Genomic DNA, 25,666 nt, shown 5'->3' with positions numbered 1-25,666 from the left:
TATTTTTCTAAGCCCATTACAGCAGTACAGTACCATTAGCCTGATGTTAGTGCTTGAGTTAAGATTTATTGTAGACACAAATGCTGAAGCCGAGAGGCAGCTTTTCTTACTCTAGGCTATACAGATCATTTACCATCATGTAAATGTAGTAATGATGAAGAAGATGAGCGAGTGTTCTGTCTTTGAGCTGTCAGGCATATGTAGGTCCATTCGGCCTGCAGGAGTACAGCTGCTCTTCACCTGCTCTAGGCCAAGACTGACTACAAAGAGACCAGGGTCTGTTTCAACAAGTACAAAAACACTTAAAACTGATTTTAACACTATATTCCTCAACCCAAATGTTCCTGTGACTAATACGTTACAAAAGTCTAAGCCTGCCTGGGATGTATAACTTTTTCTTAGCCAAAACCATACAGCTTTTTCTGTAAATACAACAGAATTCTTCCATTTAGAGGTGGTGTTTTGATTTAACCATAATTGCTATTCTTAGCTGTAAGCAGTGTGAGCACGTATGTGTTAGAATACTCTGACATATGAAGTCTGCTGTCAAAAAGTTTGAAACAATCACAAAGTTCTGAAGGAACTGGCGCAGTTACTTTGCACACCATTTAGTTTACATTAAAATGTTTGATTATCTGTGGTTGTAAAAGAAATGTCATCAAATTGGGCAGACGCTGAAACAAATGAGTAATGTGTTAACAGCTGTCTGAATGGTAGAAATCCAGATAAGGAGAAAAAAGCTGTTACATGTGTAAATAGCAGCTCTGTTTACTGGAAAACGGGTTTAGCGAGTGTTATGTGAGAAAAGGGCTAATATCACCTACAAATTGTAATGCTAACCTTTTAATAAATGCAAGCAATATCACATTTATTCATGTAATTTAAAAAACTAATAATTTAATTTAATAATTAATTGAATAATTTTATTTTTAATCAGTTTAACTGAGCATTGCATTTTTAGCACAATCTCGCAAACCCACAGCAGTTTACAATTGAACCTCTTGAGGATCGTGAACCTCCATTTGGGAAACCCTGTTTTAGGCTAATGAAAAGTTTAGTAGTTGTAAAGGGACCATTTAAATTCATAATTGTCAGCAAGCAGCAAACTGAAGGAAATAATTATTAAACAGCCAACACCTTTTTTTCCTACAAAAACACCATTTAATGATTCAAACCCTCTGATTCACTGTTTCAAAACTCACTTGCATGTCACACCTCTCTATTGTGCACTCTAAAGTTTCACAGATGGCTCATCATTCAGCTTCAGAATACCTTTTTACAAATTACTTAGGGCTCCTCACTGCACATTACATAGCAAACTTAAGTTAACATTCATTTAACTGAATGTACTGTTTTCCAAGCAAGTAAACAACATTGCTAAATTCTAGGAATCCAATGAGTGTAGTTTTCAAGAAGTCTTACATAACACCCACAAGCAGTTACTGTAGGAAGAAGCTTTGTGATTCGTCTCAGCATCAACATATGCAACTTGGCACGACAGCACTAGATTGAATCCAGACCAGTAGCGGCACACATGCAAGTTAATGAAGACACAACCTCCGCCCATCCTAAAAAAATAAAGCATTTACGCAAAAGTGCCATTCTTATCTGTAATCCAACAAGGACATAACAGATAAGTTTCAAAGGTTTCCTTCTGTCAAGGGAAAACACGAAAGAGATTTTTCATCCATTCATCACACTCATCTCACACAAGAAAGAGTCCCTGACCAGCCTCTTTCTCTTTTACTAACAGTAAGTGCAATTTATACTTGCATACCAAAATTAAACTGCAAACTGTAATGGGGAAAAATTCTGAATTTACTGTCGCACTGTGTCCAACTATTGCACAGCAAACTGTGAAGAAAAACACAAACAAAACAATTTCAAAGCCGGTCATTAAAGTCATCACTTGTGGAAAGCTGGAGGAAGAAAAGATTCTGTTAGACACATTGTGACAGATGTTCATCCTGGAAAGGAATCCGCTTCCTGTTGCACAAGAACATGTTCATCTTAAATGATGTGCTTGTACTCTCGAGAAGAGCCAATTGGCTCTGTATGTGTAAGAGCTGGGCAGGCTTGTGGGGAGTTGCCTGGAAAGCCTGTGATCATGAACGAGAGAAGAGAAGAGAGACAAAGTATGGACTTACGTCAAATGCTTCCCGCCGCAGCCCTTCGGTATTCCTCAGCCAGCATCGGCTCAGCTCGCTTAACTCCAGAATGGGCTGAACTTTAAGCCGAACCGTGTCGCCTGACTGCCGAATCATCTCCACGATCTCATCCCTGTTCTTGTTTTCCACATTTCGCCCGTTGATCTCCACCAGCCTGTCTCCGGGAACCAAACCAAGAGCCAGGTCCTTGGTGCCGGCACCTGGCTCCGCAAAATGGACTACTCTGCGATATACCGTTCCATCCGTGCCGTGGTCCAACATGGTGGTGCGCCGCAGGGAGAAGCCGAAATCTCCAGTGTTACGCCTCTGGAGAACCAGCTCCCGAACTTCGGGCGTCTGCGGTGGCACGACAGCAGGCAAGCGGAGGTCCGCAGGAAACGTCTTATCCACAACCTCAGGAATCTGCACCTTTTTCCCAACAGGAGGCTGCTGCTGATGTTGAAGACTTGGCTTACGTTGGGGGTCAAAGATCTTGGTTTCTACCTGCGGCGATGGGGCAGCAGAGTTCTGCCCAGAAGGTGTGGAACCTTCGGACGGACTTTCATCTTTATTCCGCTGAGAAAAGGAGAAGCGCTTCATGATGGAACCCATTTGTGAGTTTTGCATGGCGAGGGAGCCAAACCTAGCTGCCCGCTCCTTGACAGAGCTCCGATGGCCATCTTGACCGTAATCGCCCTTCAGATCATCACTGGAACTGGCCGCGCTGAGCTGATCTGCATCCAGGACCATGCTGCTGCGGTTACTAAGGCCATCCGACTCAATGTCAGTCAGGTTGAGCTCTGTGCTGCTGGCAACTTTAATAGGGATAGGGTTGGAGATCTCCAACTTGTTCTTGGAGTCACGCTTGGAGCTCCGGTTGAGGTTGAAGAAGCCCCGCCTCATGCTCATCTCATCGAGACTTCGGAGCTCAGCTGCAGACATCCGTTCCCTCCGGTCTCTCTTGTCCTTTTTCTCCTTCCTAACTCCATCCTTCTCCTTGTCTTTTTTGATCAAGTTGAACATATTGTCCCCAAAAGTAGCCTACGTTCCACTACAGAAGCACCAATGTTTTTAGAAGTGAGAGATTTTTCCATACAGAGAGGCTTCTGTACATCCAGAATGGATTAATTATGGCTCCCTGGAGAAAGAAAAATATAGCATAAATAATTGTATAATTTTTCACGTTTCTTTGCACAATGAGAATATTTTAGATTCTAGTCATGTCATAATATCCAACTAAACAGCAACTGAATATCCTGCATTACAATTACTTTGTGAAAAGGTCAAGTATGTTGTTGAAATCACTGACTGGCCTTCACTCAAGAAAGAAACTTCTGTACCATAATGTGACATGATAATATTCACTGGAACAGCCAAATTTACAAGTTTTAGTGTAAGGAAGACACGTATCATTATTTCACTAAAAGGATGTGAAACAAACAGGGTTTAAGGAATTGGGGAGGTGCTATCAAAGCCACGGGCCTCTAACATTCCTATTTTCCCACCAGCAGGAGACTTCATCATCCAAACAAGTTCCATTAACAAGGGGCCAAATTCTTCCCTATAATACAGGAAGGCAATTCGGGCAATTCTTCCCCATAAAAGGTTTGATGCAGGCTTAATGCAATACTCAATGATAGTACCTAAGAGTACCTACTCTACTAATTGTACTACTATTTATAATTTGAGTTCAACAATAATTACAACATATACTAGTAAACCCTAGTATAAACAAAAAAAACAGTAACATTTATTATGATAATACTGATTAAAAATGCATTATGAATATAAGTGGACCTGGTAATCAAAACCAAGATAAAGACATTGCCTAAGCCTGGAAGCACTTAAAGACGTCAGACTTCTCTCAATGCATTAGTCCAACGAGTTATTCTCATTTTCATTTGCATCAGCATCAGTCTCTTTATAGCACAGAAAGAATATTAGCTTGAATTTCATGAGGGTTGTGGAATATGCTCAACATGTTTGAACAAGCATATAAAAAGTTAAAGTCTCTTACAAAAATGTACTAAGGTAACCGGTTAGCTCCAAAACCCAACAGTTTTAATGGGTATTTGACATGACACATATAGGAGTGGCATCAGTGTCCAGCAATGTGCATGACACAAACTTCATATACATATAAACTTTTGCTCATTCACTAATGAATACATGCAATTTTTATGGCCTCATAATAATAGAGAAAGTATGTGTTTACATGCATTACATGACCGAAGTTCATAATCTGAGAATAGTGTCTGTGAATACTAGCTTTTAATTTACTGTTCAATGATTAATTGCATAACTGTTGTTAATAAATTGATAAACCCTATATGCACTTGACCACTGACATGAGAGGAAAGTGAGGGCGAGTCCCTGTCCTCCTTCACACCTATAATGCTACAATATAATTAAGCGTTCTATTACAATGTAGCCTATAACCCTGCGGTTTGCTACACTGTATCACTGACGCACTATAGCCAGACAGATACAATCCATGCGAGAGCCACATAAAAGGGAAACACACGTTAAGACAAGAAACCTTATATAAATTGCCCGGTCAGTCAACCGGAGCGGCGAGAGCCTCGTCAATCATCAGCAGCAGGAAAGCCAAACGCTAACGCTCAAAATCAGCTTCCAAGCCTTTAAATTAGCTGGACACGGACTGAAACTGTTAAACACAGACCACCAGAGTACACATATTTTAGCGTGAGACTACCAAACAGAATGAGCAGTGAATGTAAGAACCCTCCGACTACAGTTAGCAGGTCAGTTAGCATGAGTAAGTGGCTGATAAGGGTCCTTTCTTCGCCTCTATATCCAGCAGCGGGCTGCTGTTGGTCCCATGCTTACATCCCTGACATGGGATTTTACCTCCTGAAAATAACTGGATGTTATCTTGTTCACAGGATTAAAACGTAAATAGATATACGCATAAAAGTCCGCAGGACTCACCGTTGTGAGGTATCCAGGTTTTTGGTGGGGAACGGTGCTGTTTCTGTTCGTTCTATCCTCTAGATGGGCGCAGCTGAACGTGAGCAGGCGAGCACTGTTGTAAATATATAGTGATAAAGGCGGTATGTTGGCCTCATGCTGCTTATTGTTCGGTGAGAAGAAACGGCGACATCTGCTGTCTGTGTTGAGAACTGCAGCTGCAGAAATCAATGCCAAACACGTTCAGTGAAACACAAATCTATTGTCTCGTTTTGCTTTTGGTGGTCGTCAATTGGTAGCTACTGTAAAATCATTTCAGAACAGGTCTAGAGATAGGCTATATAAAACTGACACTGAAGGGTCTCAGTTAAGTCAAAGCTTTGGTATGGGTCAGAGTTATTAATGTTAACTAAAAACATTTTTGTTCATTGAAATAAAGCTGCAATAAAATATGAACATTGGATTAAATGAAGAAATATTGCCTTGTAGCACTTTTGTAGCACTAAAAATACAAACTGGTAATAAATAATAAATAAACTGAACTTAAAAATAATAATAAAACCTAAATAGTAATATTTAAAAAAAAAATAATAATAATACAAATTACAAAAACACATAACAAAAATACTTAAATTAAAATACAAAACTGAAAATATAAAAATAAAAGCTCATTAACAAAATTAATACATCTTTTATAGTAATTACATAATGCTAAAATTGCAGGTATGGTATTTATGGGCTTGAACTTGGACGGGATCTTGGGGTCATGTCTTAATTAGATTACACTAATGCCCTGACCTTTCGTCAGTTTTTGTTTTGTTTTGTTTTTCCTTAAGTAATTATAAATTACTAAATTGTGAGGACCTTTTTCTTTATAAAATGACCTAAAAAATATAGTGACACATTTCAAAAATAAGTTTGTGAAGCCAAATTATATTTTGTTTTGCACTTATGATTGCTTTTGATCATTAGTATAATGTTTTATTAATCATAATCATGTACTTTTGTATATTTTAATCATAGTAGCCTTCTCTTTGGTCTACAGTAACATTTATTTAAGTGGGAGAAGTAATTAGGGACTTTAGCTGCAGTTCGTAGCTTTTTTGGGTTAAAAATTATCCCCAAAATTTTTTTGAGCAAGTACATAACCAGCCAGTGTTCAAAACTATCTGCTTGCCGTAGCTCGATCCAAAATGGTAAGCTTGAAATAATGTTAATTCCAGTGGTACTGGTGGATTTCCGCGGGAAATTCGAGCATGTCTTTGCGTCATTACGTCACATCTGTACACATAAAGAAGGTGTCTCGGCTAGTAGGCTATATTGCGTGTGAGGATGTTGGAGGTGGAGATTTATAGCCTTTTCTCGCAGCACTTGATATAATTAAACTTATCAATTTGATGGCGGATCCAGAAAGGTTCAAACGACAATCACCAGTGACAACTGGAGATTCATCCGTTGTAAAATGCAAAAGACTTCAGACTTTGGAGTGGCTACAGAAATAAAGACACTGCAACCGGCCCATGCGAAAACAAGGACAAATGTCGGAAGGGCATTAAATGTAGTCACGCAATGCTGATGTTGTTAACATGAACAATTTGAGAACAAAGTATAATTTGCATGGTTTGACGTGATATGATAATCGTTGCGATAATCTAATTGCGTTAGATTTAATCAGTGCAATTTACTGCAATGCTTTTTTCCCTTAGTTGGTCAGAACAAAAGTGGATGTTCAGATGTTGCTTGTTACTCTTACTTGTTCAGATTACATTTTCCGGTGAAAATTCTTATGTTGGTCATACTTCCAAAAAGTAGAATCTGTGATTGCGAATGCCAGTATCCACACCGGCGCGGTGACTGACAGCCGCACATTCTCCTCAAAACATTGTGTTCATCCGCGCTGTGCCGTGCCGAGGCACAACCCACGTAAAGTTGATAATTCCGCGAATAACTGCAATTGCAGATTTCGAACAGAGATGGCGACAAAGAGGAAAAACTGTGGTCTGCAGCTATAAAGGTTAACCAATTTCATTTTCAAGTACTGAAAAGCCTGTTTTTTAGTTCAATAAACAATAATGACATTACAATTAAGGAAGATTACAGTTATACTAACGAGATATAATACTTGGATAAAAATACAAAATAACAAGATAAATCAGGGGGTTTCAATCTTTTAGATGCCACAGACCACCAAATTTGATCATCACTGTGTGAATTTAAAAAGCATCTTTTATAAACATCCAATTTAAACAGTGAAAAATGTATATTCTAAATGTAAAATTATTTTCTATTAAGTTACACATATATATTTTACTCACTATGAATGTAATGTTTATTAATCATTTTATTTTAATCTAATTTATCTATTCACTTAGGTCTATTTATTTTAATCTTATTATTTATTTATTTTTTCAGCGTTTTTCTCTAGACTTATCCTCAGACTCCTGTCACTCTCCTGCAACCCCCTGGGGTCCCCGGACCCCAGTTCGAAAAACCCTGGGAATACATGTCACTGTGCGACACAAAGGAATACATAATCTACATTAGGCTATATGAGGGAGGTAGTTTGAAATCTAGTCCAATAAGTATCATTTACACTAATTGGGTGAAACAACATACATGTAACAGCTGATTTCAAAGGATTTTCTTATGATACTGCAAAATGGATTTTACTAGTAGTGGCCAGTAGGTGGTACCCACCTTCAATTCCTGCTCGGCAGATGGAACCATGGGTATGGAATGCCAAAGCTGCTGAAATAAGAAAGAAATAAACACATAAATAATATAAAAAGAAATGTAAAAAAAAACTAAACAAAATAAATAAATGCAGAAATAATTATACTAATAAATGTAAAACAAAATGTAAAACAAAAATAAATGTATATTTATTCTTTTATTTCCTTATTTATGTATAATTGTATCGTTTCACATTACTTTTTTTTTTTCATTTATAGTACATTTATTTTGTTCCACGTTTATTTATTTATATATGTATTTATGTCAACATGTATTTCTTTCCACATTTATTTATTTTCACATTTATTTATTTATACATTTCTTTGTCCGTATGGTAATGAGGGGGGCGTATTTTACCTCAGACATAGTAATCGAGCTCAGAGTGGAAAGGGCAAAGCTTTGAGCCCAGAGTTACACCTTATGGTGTGACCAAACAAAATGCAAGAGGTGTGTGGACAAGTGAAAATAAATAAATGTGGAAAGTTAAATTTATTTTACATTTTAATTTACAATTATATTTAAATTAAATACAATTATAAATAAATAAGGAAATAAAAGTATAAACAAGTTTTGTTTTTTACATTTCTTTGTATATTTATTTATTTATTATTTCGGCAGCTTTGGTATTCCATAACATGGATGGTACAAGTAGGCTGTCTCACAAGGGAAGGAACATTCACAAGGCATCTTCTTCTATTCTATTCTATTCTTAAATATATTTAAATTAATGCAAAATAATAAATACTTTGTCATTGTCTATCGAGTCGTATATGTTTTGCAGTATGACGTACGTACCACAACCGCGAAAAAAACGTGTTAAACAAGTTACAATTTATCAGCCGAATCCGAACCTCTTTGACCAGAAATATTTACTTGAAGTAGCCTACCCCCTCAGATTTTCATTTTTACGGTTCTACGAATAACGAATACAGTATTTTAAAATTATTTATTCATTTTTATAATGTAACATTTTTGTGAACTTTTGCCAAAAATCTGTTTAGTGCAGGATGAGTTCAATCTTTTCGTTCCATTTTCCCAGAAAAGAAAGGCTATACATTGTAAATATTTATACCTGCTAAATGTTAATTTTGTTTCCTGACACATTGACATTAAAATATCTAATAGATATGACACAAAAATTGGATTACTCTTGAGAAATTCCCGTCGTCCTCCCAGCGGATGTTATTTTGAACTACAGTCAAATGCGCGTTCACTGAGTTCGAGCGGAGCTCTAGCGCTACGTCATTGCCTAAAGTGTCATAGAGTGGGCGGGGCATCTCGATCGGGGATGAGCTTTAAACATGAGAGCATAACCTTAGGGTTGTGTTCCCTATCGCTACAGTCCGTTTCAAACTCAAAAAGCGCTTCCAGGTGCGGGGGTGTATGAGGAGCATCAGAGTAAAGAGTTTTACCTCGATCAGGTAGCGAAGGAGGTAAAAGTAGGAGTGGAAGAGGGGGGGCTGTGGTTGGATTTAGTGAAAGAAAACAATATGGCCGCGGTGGAACTGGAATGGATCCCTGAGACCCTGTACAACACCGCTATCTCAGCCGTGGTAGACAACTACGGCCGATCGCGACGGGACATCCGCTCTCTGCCTGAAAATATACAGTTTGATGTGTACTACAAGGTAAGAAGGACAGTGAATGAGTGCATTGCGGGACAAACGTCAAAGCATCTGACACTTTTCACTAGCAGCTTGGCTAACAAAAACTGACCCAAGCTCTCAGTGCAGCGCTAGTTATGAGAGACGATTTAACCGTTAAGGTTTTCTGGTTTAAGAGTACACTCATTTCTGTGTGACAGCAGTTTAGGTTGAGACACATTGAAGTGCTCACTATATTCCAGTTATCTTAGCCTGTAAGTTAGCTTATCTGCTGCTGAATGATATATAGCTCTCTGGGTCAAGACTAGTTAAACATAAAACACTATGACATTTCACTTTTTAACCTGTTAACCTTATTTATAGGTACTAGCTATAATGGCATGCTAGTATTTAAACCATAACCGTGTTTCTTAACAAATTCTCAAGTTTTGTATGACATAACGTTAATTGACATCTGCAAATATGGGTTGAATGGTTTGTCACCAACTAACGTTACTGTGAAAACAAGTAATAAACAGAAAAGACAAAAGTGGCTATAATAAGGTTCCAATATTAACATGAACTAACAATGAAAAATACTTATAAAGCATGTATTAATCTTAGTTAATGATTTACTTGCCAATTCTTTTAAAATTATTTCTTGATTTGAGAGTTGTTTTTTTTTGGCAAAAGAGATGATTTTCTAAAACCACATTAACTAATGGGACCAAATTACTTATTTGATCTCATATTAATAGTTATGTAAAATGAAATATGCTCAATGTATCAAATATTTGCATTGCTCATGCATTTTAAGGCCACTTGGTGTGACCTGCTTGACTTGCTCTCTTGTCTTTTTTATTTGATTTGCCTTTTTGGACATTTAAGTTGGTAAATATGTGTTCAAAGGCTATCAGAGTTTGTTATGACAAATGACCTTAAATCTTTCATCATTCCTCAATCATTAGACAATAAATATTCTGCATTTCTGTATTGCCAAACTGAGTTTGAGAGGGGACTGTATTTTTTTTATTTGGTTTGAAGATATAGTTAAATGACGAATCAAGTTGAACTGGAACCTGTTAGATTAGACCAGAGAAGGTTTATTGACATAATTGTTCTTTCTCTAGGTAGTTTAGAGACTTTCGATTTTTATTTTACTTAAAGTAGAGATCTGCTTAGACAGTGGTTCTCAAACAGGGGGACTCCGCAAACTTCCAAGGGGATGTAAAGATTACTTAAGATTTAAAATAAGACAAAACAAGCATGGAAATAAGACAAAATAGCTTAAAAAAAAATCTATTAAAAAAGGTTGTTTTTTTAAAGAAGAAGAAGAAGAAGAAATTGTTCCCACTGTCTTGAAAATTCTAGATAAATGAGGTTGCCTAATTTTAAAAGTGTGATACCAAGATGTGGAAAAGTCATGTAAATAAATAAAGTCTTATAACTGGGCATTTTTATAATGAATATAGGCTACATTTTTCTAGTTATGCCAAGCTCTAAAATTTTACCGGGTAGAAATTGTAAGTACAAAGTGAATATACAGTACAGGCCAAAAGTTTGGAAACATTACTACTTTTAATGTTTTTGAAAAGTTTCTTCTGCTCATCAAGCCTGCATTTATTTGATCAAAAATGACAGAAAAAAAAAAATAATATTGTGATATATTATTACAATTTAAAATAATTGGTTTTTTAATTTATTATACTTTAAATTATCATTTATTTCTGTGATGCAAAGCTGAATTTTCAGGATCATTACTCCAGTCTTCAGTGTCACATGTGACATCCAGTCTATCACATGATCCTTTAGGAATCATTCTAATATTCTGATTTATTATGAGGGTTGGAAACAGTTCTGCTGCCTAATATATTTGATGAATAAAAGGTTAAAAAGAACTTCATTTATTCAAAATAAAATAATATAAATCTTCTTTACTATCACTTTTTATCAATTTAACACATCCTTGCTGAATAAAAGTATGGATTTATTTCAAAAAAAGAAAGAAAAAAATTACTGACCCCAAATTACTGACCAGTAATTAAAATTTGGGTTATTTGATAATAAAGATATATTGTTGTTACAAAAGATTTCTATTTTTAAAACATTTGCTTCTTTTTTTTTATTATTCATCAAAGTATCCTAAAAAAGTATCACAGGTTATGAAAAAATATTAAGCAGCAGAACTGTTTCCAACTTTGATAATGAATCATCATATTAGAATGATTTCTAAAGATAGACTGGAGTAATGATCCTGAAAATTCAGCTTTGCATCACATAAATAAATGATAATTTAAAGTATAATAAATTGATTTATATATTACAATACAATTATTGTGGAAAATTGGAGTCAAAAAGTTTGAGAACCACTGACTTAGGATGATCATAGCTTCAAATTTAACAGTAAGGGTTAAATGACTCTTCTGTGTAGATCATTTGACCGTAATCATTAAAATATATTTTTCATTTCTTTGTAAGATCAGTCAATTTTGTGTCGAAAACCAAATGTGCCAAACACAAACAAAATATTATTGGCACACGTTACGTATTGGTCTTGCACAAACTCTTCCTGATTGAACATTCTGTCTTTATAATTGCTACTTTTCTTGGTTTTCTTGGCCTTGGCTCCCCCAAGGGAAAGCTTGTGTTGTCTTCTTTGTGTCACATGTACAGTAGGGTCAACAATCTCACATTTCTTCATGTGTTCCAGCTTTACCAGCAAGGCCGGCTCTGCCAGCTGGGAGGGGAGTTTTGTGAGCTGGAGGTCTTCGCTAAAGTCCTCAGGGCCTCTGACAAAAGGTAATTGACAGCTGAGTGAATCTGTCGAGGTAAAATAGCTCAAAGCCATACCCTAATGATGTGTATATGGCCAGACTGAATGAGATAGTGTGTGTGTGTGTATGTATTTTGGTCTGATGAATCAAATCTCACATGATGTATGTCCAGTCTTCAGTGGCACATTATTCTTCAGAAATCATTCTAATGCTGATTTGGTGCTCAAGAAACATTTCTTATTGTTATCAATTTTGATAAATTTAATGCATCTTGGCTAAATTTAATTATTAATTTCTTTAAAAACAAAATCTTACTGCCCCCTAACTTTTGAACGGTAGTACTGTGTGTGTGTGTGTGTGTGTGTGTGTGTGTGTGTGTGTGTGTGTGTGTGTGTGTGTGTGTGTGTGTGTGTGTGTGTGTGCGTGTGTGTATATGTATATATATATATATATGTTAATATGTAAAGAGTTAAATGCATTGACTTTATATAAGCCAATCTGCTCTCTAGATATCAGCTTAAAAAAACTGAATTGGTCCAACTGTAGTAGTAATATGCTACAATAATGTTTGTCATTGCATACCGTTAAAGAATCATCCCTATACCCCCTATACCCTCACCTCAAAAAATTAAATAAAAAAAACGTGTAAGTCACTTTTAACATGGATACTGATTAGATGAAATGTTTTCTTCCACAGGCACCTCTTACACCACTGCTTCCAGGCTCTGATGGACCACGGTGTGAAGGTCGCTTCAGTCCTGGCCAACTCCTTCAGCCGCCGATGTTCATACATCGCAGAGTCAGATGCGCACGTGAAAGAGAAAGCTATACAGTTTGGCTTTGTTTTAGGTATGGTGCTCACTTTTCTGCCCTTTCAGCTTATAATAACAAGCTGTTGTAATTGTAATAATACTTTTCTTCCATCTCAGGTGGCTTTTTATCAGATGCCGGTTGGTATGGAGATGCAGAGAAAGTCTTTCTGTCTTGTCTCCAGCTGTGCACATTACATGATGAGGTTCTTCACTGGTATCGTGCAGTGGAGTGCTGTGTGAGGTGAGTAAATAGTTAGCTTGAGTCTCTTCTAGCAGTAAATGGTCAGTTAGTCATTTTAACAGTACTTGTGTCCCAAATGAAGCACTATACATTGTGCACTATGTACTCAACCGTGTTGTGTATGAATTTTATAAGGTTATTTTGTCGGATCCCCCCCTCCCCCCATCTATTTCGTAATTTAAGCTGTGACAGTTGAGTGCATGAAGTGTCCAATATTACACACATTTAATGAAGTGCATCATCTGGGTAATTAAAATGTGATACACACTACTCACACTATTTATACAACAAAACAGCATAGAATACGGAATAATTACGTGAATTGGGACGCACCTAGTGTTATTAATATCTTACTAATGTGTTATTGGGACTTTGTGTGCCAGGTTACTTCATGTGCGTAATGGCAACTGCAAATACCACCTGGGAGAAGAGACTTTCAAACTGGCCCAGTCTTACATGGACAAACTAGCCAAACACGGCCATCAGGCTAATAAGGCTGCCCTGTATGGAGAATTGTGTGCCCTGCTATTTGCCAAAAGCCACTATGATGAGGTAAGTCCCAATGCAACAATACCAGATGTCTGTTTGGAGAACGGCTGCTCTACAGTTGTGTTCCTTATGTGTTTTAGGCTTATAGGTGGTGTATAGAGGCTATGAGGGAGATCACTGTCGGCTTACCTGTGAAAGTAGTAGTTGATGTTCTCAGACAAGCCTCTAAGGTCAGTGATTGCTGGATGTTGGAGTTTTTCTAAATGGATGTAAACTTCTGATCCATTGTCACATTACGTCATCATGAAATTGATCCCTGCAGGCTTGTGTTGTTAAGCGGGAGTTCAGGAAAGCTGAACAACTGATAAAACATGCAGTTTTTTTGGCACGGTAAGAACTACCATGCATATTTAAAGCGCTGGTGATGGTGAAATTATGTTTGATTTTACAGCGTTGAAATGCTTTATGTATTCCCACATTTTGCTTCTAGGGAACATTTTGGGCACAAGCACCCAAAATACTCAGATACACTACTAGATTATGGATTTTATCTCTTAAACGTGGACAATATCTGCCAATCAGTGGTCATTTACCAGGTGAGCTAAGAATTACTTAAAATTTGGGTTCTTTGCAAGTATAAATAAATGTTCTCATTCGCTGAAAAACAATGGGTGTGTTCTACCTTCAGATTGCACTCGATATTCGGCAATCCGTGTTTGGAGGAAAGAATATTCATGTTGCAACTGCACATGAGGACCTGGCGTATTCGTCCTACGTCCATCAGTACAGCTCTGGAAAATTTGATAACGCACTGTGAGTGTCTCAATCCTATCCTGAGAGCATTAGTTAGTTAATTTAGAGAATTATGATGACATCTGGGTGGGTAAATGAACTATATCAATGATTCCTGTACCGCTACTCAGTGCTTACATTCAGATGCTTCTGAATAGAATTATATAGGACACATAGATTGTTGATGATTCATAAACGGACGACTCTTACGAGCAGGTTCTCTTAATGAATTGTTTAAAAATAACTCTTAATTGTTATCCATTTGAATCATTCTGAATAAATCCTTCATTAAATTAACTTTTTTTTTTTTTTACAAAAAGCTGTAATCTTGGGTGACGTGGGATTCCCTCGCTCTAAAAACAGAATTCATTTGGCAAACCCTGAACAATACATAATCATTCAGACAAACATTCCTCCTATTACGATCACCATGAAAATACGAATAATTTAATTGGTGTCTTGAGTCCCTTCTTGAAAAGCAAGCTGCCAGTTTCCAAGATGAAACTTTGTATTTTTGTTTGCAACTAATCTCGTATGAACTTTTATACCATTTCATGTGTCCCTCGAGTGTTAAGAAGTCCATGACACAGATGTCCAGTTGTTGCCCAGTAGTTGCCCTAACCTTTAACACAATTAATTTGTTCTTTTAGAATTGTTTTTTTTCTTGGAAGTGTTTATCGAATAACGTACCAGTTTCATACTTTGAATTTTGCTTTTAGATTCCACGCAGAACGTGCCATAGACATCATAACTCACATTCTCCCTGAAGACCATCTGCTTCTGGCCTCGTCCAAGAGGGTGAAAGGTGAGACTAGCACTTTGAAAAGCTTTCTTAACTCCCCTCATTCACAGCTGCATTACTGGAATGACAACATTAAGATGGTAGCATTGGTTCAAAGTAGCATTATCTTTTCACTCTTCAGTTTGTTTATTTATTTATTTATTTTTTTACTTAATTGAACAATCATGTTACTTCAGTCTAAATTGTAATTCTGATGTTACATCTCAAGCCCTAATCCTGGAGGAGATTGCCATCGATTGTCATAACAAAGAAACAGAGGAACGCCTCCTGCAGGAGGCCCATGATCTGCACCTCTCCTCCCTCCAGTTGGCCAAAAAAGCCTTCGGAGAGTTTAACGTTCAGACGGCGAAACACTACGGCAACCTGGGCCGCCTCTACCAATCCATGCGCAAATTCAAGGTTTTTATTTGTTCCTCCTTAATTGTATAATATGACTTGCTGTTTATCTTTGTTCTGTTTTTATTGTATTTATATGATATTTGTGTTTTTGTAATTGAATTTTTGCCATGAAGATAGCTCTGATTGCTGACATGGCATTAAATAAAAAAAGATGATGATGATGATGATGTTCCTCCTTATTTAAACCTGTGAGAATGGTACCATTAATAATATATGGAAATCACAAGTGGATTGTTGTGAAAGCCATGTGTTTTTTTCTATTGTGTAAGCCAATCTCAACTTTTGAGTGCTGTTGGGCTGACTGACCTTTCCATGGTGTTATTTGTAATGCAGGAGGCAGAGGAGATGCACATCAAGGCCATTCAGATCAAGGAGCAGCTGTTGGGACAGGAGGACTATGAGGTGGCTCTGTCAGTGGGACACTTGGCCTCGCTCTATAACTATGACATGAATCAGTACGATGATGCCGAGCGCCTCTACTTGCGCTCCATCGCTATTGGTGAGGGTTACTTTTGTAGTTGCATTTTGGGTGGACATGCATGACATTTCTGTTCAGTTATTGTTCTTTTTTAAAATTATTGTTATTTATCTCGGTTGATATTGGACATATTTGTTATTTAACAAAATTGTTTATTTAATTATGCTCATTTCCACTATTTTTGCTTAATTAGTTGTTGTTGTTGTAGTTTTAAAGCTGCAGTCCGTAACTTTTTTGGGTTAAAAATTATCCGAATGACAGTATCCACACCGGCGGGGTGACTGACAGCCGCACATTCTCCTCAAAACATTCATCCGCGCTGTGCCCTCGTAAAGTTGATAATTCCGCAAATAACTGCAATTGCAGATTTCGCACAGAGATGGCGACAGAGGAAAAACTACGGACTGCAGCTTTAAAGATTAACTATTTAATTTTACATTCAATTTATTAATTTTTTTAATTCATTTATATTTTTTAATTTATTTAATGTTTACATTTTAACAATGTTGTTAAAACCAAATCTCAAAATGAATATCCATTTTTCATAATGTAATATAATTAAGTCACTCGGAACATTTAAAATGATTGATTTTTGTTTTGTTTGTTTATATATTTAGACTTTTTTTAAGTTCCAAGAATTTTGACCCTTGCTGGCAAAGTGAGACGCAATGAGCAAATTTTTTAAAAGTGAGTTATTTTTATAGTCCGTAAAGTCAATTTTGAGAAAAATCAAGTTAAAGTTTTCTGACGGTTCCAAAACAAAATCACCTAGCAACCATACCTTAAAATCCCTGGTAATAAGACCAAATTTATTTAAAAAATAATTTTTTTTTTTTTTTATACATGATACCACATTTGTTTGATTAAAGGTATAGCGGAGGATGTTTTACTTCCTGGTGGGTAACCTATACTATTGGTCCTCCTAATTGTCAATCATTCTGGTGAATCAAAAAAGTGGAGAGGGTGGGTCTTATCTAAAATTTGGAAAGATCCTCCGCTATACCTTTAACATGAAACAGACAGCCTATATTAAGAGATACTGTACCGCACAGATCTAATATAATGTTACTCATATGTTCACTTAAGACATAACAGATAATGTTTGCGTGGCTAGGCCTAGACAGAAATTTTGAAAAACTGTAATTCTGTGTATGTGTGTATATCGGGATCGTGCGCTGTCTGAGGCGTCTTTGTGCGCACGCCTTGGATGTTGAATGATTGTTTTGTTTACATCAGCTTGAGTTCAGACTCATGTCATCGAGAATTCGCTATGAATATTCACAAAGTTGGAATGCTGCGCTTTAAAACGATACCAAACATGTGCTTGAGGTGAAGTGCCTGTCATCAAGAAGTGAGCAAAGACCAAGGAAAGGCACTCCTCTCAGAAAACGTACAAAGAAAGATACTTTTAGATGTTTAATTGCTATCTGGAGCATTGGGATCGCTAGACAAGGGCTTAATGAACACATTTTTGGGAAAACCTTAAAGCTACACTGTGTAGGATTTTCTCCCATCTAGTGGTGAAATTGTTTATGACTACCAACTGAATATTACTTTCTAGCCCCTCCCATTCCGAGGGCGTTTTAACTCCTACGGTGGCCGTATTATTTCAAATCTGCCGGCAGTCGCGAGTAATCTCCCTCTCTCATTCGTCACGGTGCCACTGAGTGTAAAAACCCGAAAGGCGAAGCTTGAATTTCCAGGTATGTCCCTCTTTGGCACATATATTTTCAAGATGGATGCGCAACATGGCTGCCGCCATTCGAGCGACTCGCTCGTATGTATTCTAAATGGCAGATTCTACGCTTACGAGAATACTTGATTAGTTGGTAGAAGTAATTACACATTAATGAACACATATCATTTTGAAAGAACAAAGTGTTTTTTGCTAAGAATCAACTTAAAAAATTACACAGTGTAGCTTTAAATTCAACCAAAAGTACTAGCTCGGAAGTAGTAAGTTCCGACTCATTTTGCCAGCACGTCACATTTATTTGAAATAATCCTTTGTAACAAATATAAAAAAAACTGTTCTGTCACTTTTGATCAATTTTCTTACTAAATAAAAGTATTAATTTCTTCTTCTTCAAATGTAGAATCTTGTTCTTAACATAATAACTATTCATCTGTTTCCTGCAGGCAAGAAGTTGTTCGGGGAGGGTTACAGTGGACTGGAATATGACTACAGAGGCCTGATAAAACTGTACAACTCAGTTGGAAACTACGAGAAGGTCTTTGAGTACCACAATATTCTGTCCAACTGGAATCGTTTAAGGGACAGGCAGTTTGCAGTAGCCAACGCGCTGGAGGACGTCAACACGAGCCCCCAGGTCACAGAGCAGGTGGTGCAGTCTTTCCTGCTTTCCCAGAGCCACGGTGCCGGACGCTCCTGCTTGGGCTAACGGCTGGGAAGCCTATCGCACTGCCCACCTGAAACATATAGATGTGCACATTCACCCACATTTCACTCCTTCACACCCATTTATTCACAAGTAGTCAAGACAGGCAGGGAGTGTGATCATCATCTTGAGCTTCTCAAGCTCTTGGACTGTCAATTCACTTGTACCACTCCCCATGCCCATTTTCCTTAAAATTGGAGAAAAACCATGACATCTTTCCAACCATGCTAACACTCTTGATGGATAAGCAACCATTCATTGAATCGGTTCACTCTTCTCGCAATTTTGAAGAACCAGACCATTTCTCTGACTTCAAGTGGAGTTGAATTAAAAAAACAGAAGTCCAACAAAGACTGAAAACACACCCTCTGTTCTTTTTTATTTTGTATTTGAAGGAGAGTTGCTCCACACTACAGAAATACTTTATTACCACATCATCTATATTGTGCTCTCAGAAAATGCACCCATAGAAGGAGATTCAACGAAATAAAAGCTCCGAGTGAAGGAACATCCGTAGATGTCCGTGTCCCCATTAACACGAGGATTAGAGCTTGACTTCATGTAATGCAAAGCTTTGCATTTGAGGATTACCTGTGTGCTCTCTGGAAAATGAGACCAGCCATGTTACATTATGGACCATTATGTTTATTTTTGCTTTTTTATTATTAATTCGTGTCATGTGTGGAATTTATGGACCAGTGGGTTTACGAATGCTCTAGATACCTTGTTTTAAGTTCTCTTCTGGTTTTGTATTCCCTTAGTACTGACATAGCTTATTTTAAACTGCCAATAATTTATATGCAAGGTATGCTACAACTTGTAGGTGTAACGTTGCAAACAGATGAGCCAAAATAACTTCTGTTGATAATTATAATACGTGTGTGACCACAGTAAATTGCCATAATATAAACTAAACAGCGTGGGAGGACGAGTTCACAAAGCCGGCTTTCTGTCATAGCAAAGCCTTATTCACGCATACACACACACACACACACACACACACAATATAAGCTGGAGCGGTGATAGTTACGGGACCAGGTTTCCCAGGTCGTTGTTGTTTTCCTTTCAGAGCTCGGCCCCGGGTGGTATAGATTAACACCCCTGGCCCACTGCCAGCTGACTGGACACACCAAAAAAAAGGGCTGAGCGCAGCACCTGTCATTGTAAACCTGCGGTATAGTGCGCAGGGGTGTGGATCCACACACAGTTGTGTAGTAGCAGTGCAATATTTTGCTGAATGCACCTGTATCACACTCCAAATCCAATCAGTCTGACTCATTTCACTGCCGCTCCTCTGTCAAATATCCAAAAGCCACACAGACTCGTAACCAAGTTGACAAGGAGAACATTTCAAGTTGAATGAGGACTATTGCGATTAAATTGGCAAATTTTTTTGCTCACACCTCATAGTGAACTCATTGTTTTTTTGCTGAAACAAAGCCTTGCTTCAGGCTAGTCATGTAGAATGTGCTGTTAACGTCTTGCAGCTTTTTAGCCCTCGATCACGGCTGCAGCACCAGGACCCCAGCTCGAGCTGAAGTCCCAGCCTTAGTCTTAAAGGACTCTCAGCTGGTGGGGATCTAATTTGTCAGCCTTTTTCAGATAGCTTGCTTTGGTCGAAACCACCTGCAGAATTTCAAACACTTTTCGCCCTGTAAACCGAGCAAGAGATAGGCTAGAACATGCGAGGGACGTGATTTCACTCATTTTCACTCCTAAAAAATCCCTTTATTGTTAAGTTTGGGGTTTGATTGTGAAGAATCAGGCAATCTCAATACCAAGGGAAGGACGGGAATTTGCCTTGGTTAGAGAGATGGAATATTGTAATAAATAAACTGTGATCTTGCAAACTTGTTAAAAGTGCATTTCCATTGACTATATTAGTGGAGTTCTCATATCAGATGACAATTTGAATATCAGATGTGAAAATAATGCACATGGGAAATAACTAAGCTTGGTGGATGCAGAAAGAATTTAATACGTAGCTCTGATTGCTTCCTTCTGAATGTCGATTCAAGGGCTCATTCGTCAACCTCAAGTGGCATTTCATGGTTAGAAAGATGGTTGATCACTGTTGATCAAATCCATACCGTTTTTTTTTTAAGTCAGAATAGGCCACAGTCCCCCAAAAAACAAAGGTGCTTATGGGTCAAAAGTTCTCTTTCTTTGCATGTTTAAGTAATTGTATATAGAAGTAGATGCATAGCTACAAGTGGTTATTGTCCCAGTGAGCGTGACAGAAAAGCAATCATATACTGAGCAGTTAATGTCCCATGAAACAAGAGAACAATGAACTTTGAAACTCGAAAGTGATCACGGAAATGAATAAATAGCATCCTCTGACAATAAAAGCAATCCTGTCACTACAACCCTTCACTTTTCTTCTAAATCTGCCCTCAGAGTTGGAGAATGTATTTACGGGTTGATAACGATAAAGTCTAAAATTAGCCTTTTTGATGCTAATTATCTTAATGAAGTCCTCAGACGTGCTGACACGTGTAGATTGTGATATAGCCAAAGTGCTGTTTCAGATGGACGATGGCGATCCTTGAAGTAACGACCTTTGAGTGGATGTGATTTTTTTTATGATTTTGTTTTAAAGACCTGTTCGTGTCTATATCCATTGGAGACACTCTGGGAGCGTTTGGCTAAAAAAGAGGAAATTTGTGTTGTTTAACATTGATACTGACTGTTACCCTGGAAATGTCAGTAACCTGTGCCACAGTGAGCCTCTGCTTGGATATTCTTCAGTCATTGGCTTTATGTAACTCACCCCCAGTAGAGTCTGCTGTACATTGTACATCTGTAACCACCAAATCATTATTAAACTCATTTGTATCCACTATTGTGAAAATCTGTAACTACTTCTAACACAAAAAAAAAACAATATAGAGCTGTCTTATAGACTACAATGAGCAATATTGCTTCTGAAGTATTAAAATTGCTTTATTTTTGTCCTTTACATGATTATTCTTCACCTGTTTCTGAAGTCAATGTGATATGTTTGAGTCTATGACTTGAATGCAACGGGATCCTACAAAAACCACTCTTTCGGGTGGTGGCTGAACAAAAAATTGAATAAAAGACTGTACTCAGCATGTGTACTTCTGTAAAATTAATGACCAGGTGTTTAATTTAGGAAATCGCTCTCAGATGACTGTATCCGTCCCAAAACATGGATGTTTGTATGAGATTTTTTTTTTTTTTTGGAAAATTTCAACAAAACAATCACAACAGAACAGATAACAAGAGTAGCCCAGGCAAACATATATAAGATACAGTGTTCATAAATTACGAATAAAAAAATTATAATTTGTAGTAAGAATTTTTTATAATTAATACTTGTATTAGGTAAAGATACATTAAATTGATCAAAAAGTGACAGTAGAGACTTTTTTGTTGTTAAAAAAGATTTATATTTCAAATAAATGCTGTATTTTTGAATTCTCCATTCATCAAAAAAAATCACTGTTCCCCACCAAAAAATCTTGAGCAGCAAATCAGCATAGAATGATTTCTGAAGGATCATGTGACACTGAAGACTGGTAATGATGCTGAAAATTCAGCTTTTGACATTTTAAAATATATTCAAATAGAAAACAGTTATTTTAAATTGTAGTAATATTTCATAATATTACTGTTATACTGTACCGGAAGTGCAGTATTTAAACTTTTGAACGGTAGTGTATATTATATTAGTGGTTAATGAAGAATATTCAGTGGTGGTCAAAATTGATGGCACCCCTGATAAATATGATAAAAAAATGGCTGTAAAAAATAAATCTGCATTGTTTAACCTTTTGATCTTTACTTCAAAAAATTGGCAAAAATCTAACCTTTCATTGAAGTAAAAGAATTGAAATTGGGGGATAAATCACATTATGAAATAAATGTTTTTCTCCAAAACACGTCGGCCACAATTGTTGGCACCCCTATATTCCCATTAATATTTACCTTTATTAGCACACCAGGGGGACTAGGAACATGAAATTGTCCAGCTATGACTTCTTGTTTCACAGGAGTTTAAATATGAGGAAACACAAAGGCCAAATTCCCTGAATCATCCATCACAATGAATAAAACCAAAGAAAATAGTTCTGATGTGCAGCAAAAGATTGTTGAGCATCATAAAATAGAAAGTGACTGTAAGAAAATAGCTAAAGAATTGAAAATTCCCCCATTTTGACCATCAGGGCAATAATTAAGAAGTTATAATCAACTAAAGATGTTACGAATCTGCCAGGAAGAGGACGTGTGTCTATATTGTCTTAAGGGACGGTGAGGAGGAAAGTTTGAGTGGCCAAAGACTCTCCAAGGATCATAGATGGAGAATTGCAGAGATTAGTTGAGTCTTGGGGGATCAGAAAGCCTAAAAAAAAATGATCAAACAACCCCTACATCACCACATGTTGTTTGGGAGGGTTTCAAGAAAAATCCTCCTCGCTCCTCCAAAAACAAACTCCAGCATATTCAGTGGTCAGACACGACTGGATCTTCAAAAGGGACCGGATTCTGTGGTCAGATGAAACTAAAAAAAGGGCTTTTTGCCAGCAAACCCACCAGATGTGTTCGGTGCAAACAGGGATGAAGAGTAACCCATGCCTACGGTTAAATACACTGCTGGATCTTATATGTTGTGGGCATATTTATTTGCTGGAGGTCCTGGACATCTTGTTCAGATACATGGTATTATGGATTCTAGCAAATACCAACAGATACAAAATCAAAACCTGACGCCTTCTGCTAGAAATCTTATAATGGGCCGTGGTTGGATCTTCCATCAGGACAACGGTCCAAAACAAACATCAAAATCAACACAAAAATGGGTAACTGAGCACAAAATGAAGCTTCTGCCATGACCGTCCCAGTACCCTGACCTGATGAGTGGAGTGAACTGAACAGAAGCACCAACATGAACTTGTGAATCTGAAGGATCTGGAGAGATTCTGTATGGAGGAATGGTCTCTGATCTCTTGTCAGTTATTCTCCAAACTCATCCGGCATTATAGAAGAAAACTCAGATCTGTTATCTTGGCAAAAGGAGATTGCAAAAAGTATTTAATAACAGGGTGCCAACAATTATGGCCAGCGTGTTTTGGAGAAAAACATTTATTTTATAATGTGATTTCCCCCCCACTTTCAATTCTTTTACTTCAATGAAAGGTTAGATTTTTGTGAATTTTTTTAATGAAAGGTCAAAAGGATAAACAATGCAGATTTATTTTTTACAGCCATTTTTTTATCATATTTATCAGGGGCGCCATCAATTTTGACCACCACTGTATATATCTATATATATCCCTAGTTCTTCTTTTCTTCCTCTTCATCCAACAATAAGAATTTCATATGGGTTACGATGCACCACATCTGTAAAATGACACATGAACAATTACTGTTTGTGACAGTAAAAACATTAATATTGCTGCCATAATTTATGATATTGCTGGGTAAACGTGCTCCTTACCTCAACTGCAAAGCACAGCAAGCGTCCTGCTGCCAGCACCAGAATCCCCAGAGTCTGTAGCCAGTATGGGGCATAGAGAGCATGAGACAGCACCTCATGCTGGTAGCCATACAGCCACACAGGCAAAACATGGAGACCTGCTATTGTCAGGATTCCTAAAGGTGTCTTGAAGCCTGCGTGAAGAATAACACTATTCATTCTGTGCTTCCAAATATCTCAATGTTTAAAAAGAACAAATAACTTGTGATACCTTTTGCCATCACTGCCTGCACCCAAACTGGGCTCTCTGTGAAAGTGTTCTTCCACTGGGCACCTCTGGCATTGTGGTTGCACACAAATACACACCACTCTAGTGAAGACACCAGCCAGCCCCACTTCACAAGCACAGAGTACATAATGAACATTTCTAATATAAATATGTTCGTGACAAACAAGTACTGACTGAACTTACATCATAAAGCATGTTCCAGAGCATGCCACGTCCTACGTTGTCAATGACCACATCCAGCCATGCACCGAACCTGGAGGTCTGCTGCAGCTTACGTGCCACCCAGCCGTCCACCCCTGCCACAAAGATAAAACACTAAATCAATGAATTTAACATACTAATGATTTACCAAGTTTTGTTCACCAAGGTTCTAACATGCAAAGACATTCATTTGTCAAACTGAGAGCATAGGGTATGAGAAGTTCCTGGTTTTCCTCCAAAGAACTATTGTGCATTTTATATGTTGCATGTATATATTTTCAGTAGAATAAATTATAAATAATATGTCAAATAAAGTAAAGCTTAAAATATGTAGCATGAAATACAACAAAAATGATATGCAAATTTACTTTTGTTTTACATATCATTATTATGTAATTTACTTTAAATAATTTGAAAACATTTTCTGACCCTGTTGTAACTTTCATAGTGCCTATTTTTGGAAAGGTTCCATGGATGCTAAAAGTTCTTCATGAACCCACAGATGCCAATAATGAACCTTTATTTTTAAGAAGTGCATACATTTAGGCTATAATTTCCCTAGTTTTAATGTAAATACCTACCATCCAATATAATTGATAACACATACAAGGGTACAAAATACTCTGGGTAACTATACAGCATCCAGGAACTGAGAACAAGAAGAATCCGGATATAACCTATAAAAAAGAAACAGTTTGTGTCATAAATAGATAACCATCCTTAGGGTACGTTTGCTGATTGAGTGTGTCATACATAAAGTGATATAATATTTTTGATTCTGTAAAATGAATTGTGCTGCTGAAATTAATTAATCGAAGTCACGTAATAATTAGGCTACGTTACTCACCAATTACATTGGGCACATAAAGCAAGACATGAATTCCCATATCGCAAGTGATGCTCTCTGCTGCTGCCGCCACCGCCACGTGTCTATATTATATATTATATATATTTGAACATATCGCAAGTGATGCTCTCTGCTGCTGCCGCCGCCACGTGTCTATATTAAAGGTCACTCGTTTCTTATTTATATGACAGTGCACCTTGTGGATAAGCATAGTGGATAAGTCTTCTTCTTCTTCTTCTTCTTCTTCTTCTTGTTTATTGACGGTTGACAAACCAGCTTTTAGGTGCATTACCGCCACAAACTGAA

The 25,666-nt window shown here is 37.2% G+C and overlaps 3 protein-coding genes across 7 annotated transcripts in view; 1 reads left to right on the top strand and 2 right to left on the bottom strand.

The window, feature by feature from the left end:
* myo18ab (myosin XVIIIA b) overlaps positions 1 to 5,529 on the bottom strand; it is a 108,972-nt gene extending 103,443 nt beyond the window's left edge. For 2 of the 5 annotated variants that reach the window (XM_082180440.1, XM_082180449.1), the window contains exons 1-2: positions 5,100 to 5,527; positions 2,148 to 3,285 (exon numbers count right to left, since the gene is read on the bottom strand). In XM_082180440.1, coding sequence (XP_082036566.1) covers positions 2,148 to 3,170 — 1,023 coding nt within the window. In that variant the 5' untranslated portion in view covers positions 3,171 to 3,285; positions 5,100 to 5,527. Of the gene's footprint in view, positions 1 to 2,147; positions 3,286 to 5,099 lie in introns of all 5 variants that reach the window. The other 3 variants (XM_082180439.1, XM_082180441.1, XM_082180446.1) reach the window with 3 other exon arrangements.
* Positions 5,530 to 9,074: 3,545 nt separating this feature from the next.
* On the top strand, positions 9,075 to 21,676 carry appbp2 (amyloid beta precursor protein (cytoplasmic tail) binding protein 2). The gene is made up of 13 exons (XM_082179024.1): positions 9,075 to 9,439; positions 12,105 to 12,193; positions 12,866 to 13,017; positions 13,098 to 13,221; positions 13,605 to 13,773; positions 13,851 to 13,940; positions 14,033 to 14,100; positions 14,201 to 14,306; positions 14,399 to 14,523; positions 15,222 to 15,307; positions 15,513 to 15,703; positions 16,037 to 16,202; positions 18,321 to 21,676. The coding sequence occupies exons 1-13, from the start codon at positions 9,302 to 9,304 to the stop codon at positions 18,581 to 18,583; spliced, it is 1,767 nt and encodes a 588-aa protein (XP_082035150.1). The 5' UTR covers positions 9,075 to 9,301; the 3' UTR covers positions 18,584 to 21,676.
* Positions 21,677 to 22,519: 843 nt separating this feature from the next.
* Positions 22,520 to 25,562, bottom strand: LOC309505613 (uncharacterized protein). Its single transcript, XM_082179025.1, has 6 exons — positions 25,361 to 25,562; positions 25,095 to 25,190; positions 24,496 to 24,608; positions 24,295 to 24,418; positions 24,045 to 24,217; positions 22,520 to 23,947 (listed from the first exon to the last, which is right to left on the bottom strand). The coding sequence occupies exons 1-6, from the start codon at positions 25,398 to 25,400 to the stop codon at positions 23,882 to 23,884; spliced, it is 612 nt and encodes a 203-aa protein (XP_082035151.1). The 5' UTR covers positions 25,401 to 25,562; the 3' UTR covers positions 22,520 to 23,881.
* Between the last annotated feature and the right edge of the window lie 104 nt (positions 25,563 to 25,666).

The sequence above is a fragment of the Leuciscus leuciscus genome (genome assembly GCF_965113295.1).
Source record: "Leuciscus leuciscus genome assembly, chromosome: 9".
NCBI lineage: Eukaryota > Metazoa > Chordata > Actinopteri > Cypriniformes > Leuciscidae > Leuciscus > Leuciscus leuciscus.
This window is presented reverse-complemented; position numbering and strand designations above follow the sequence as displayed.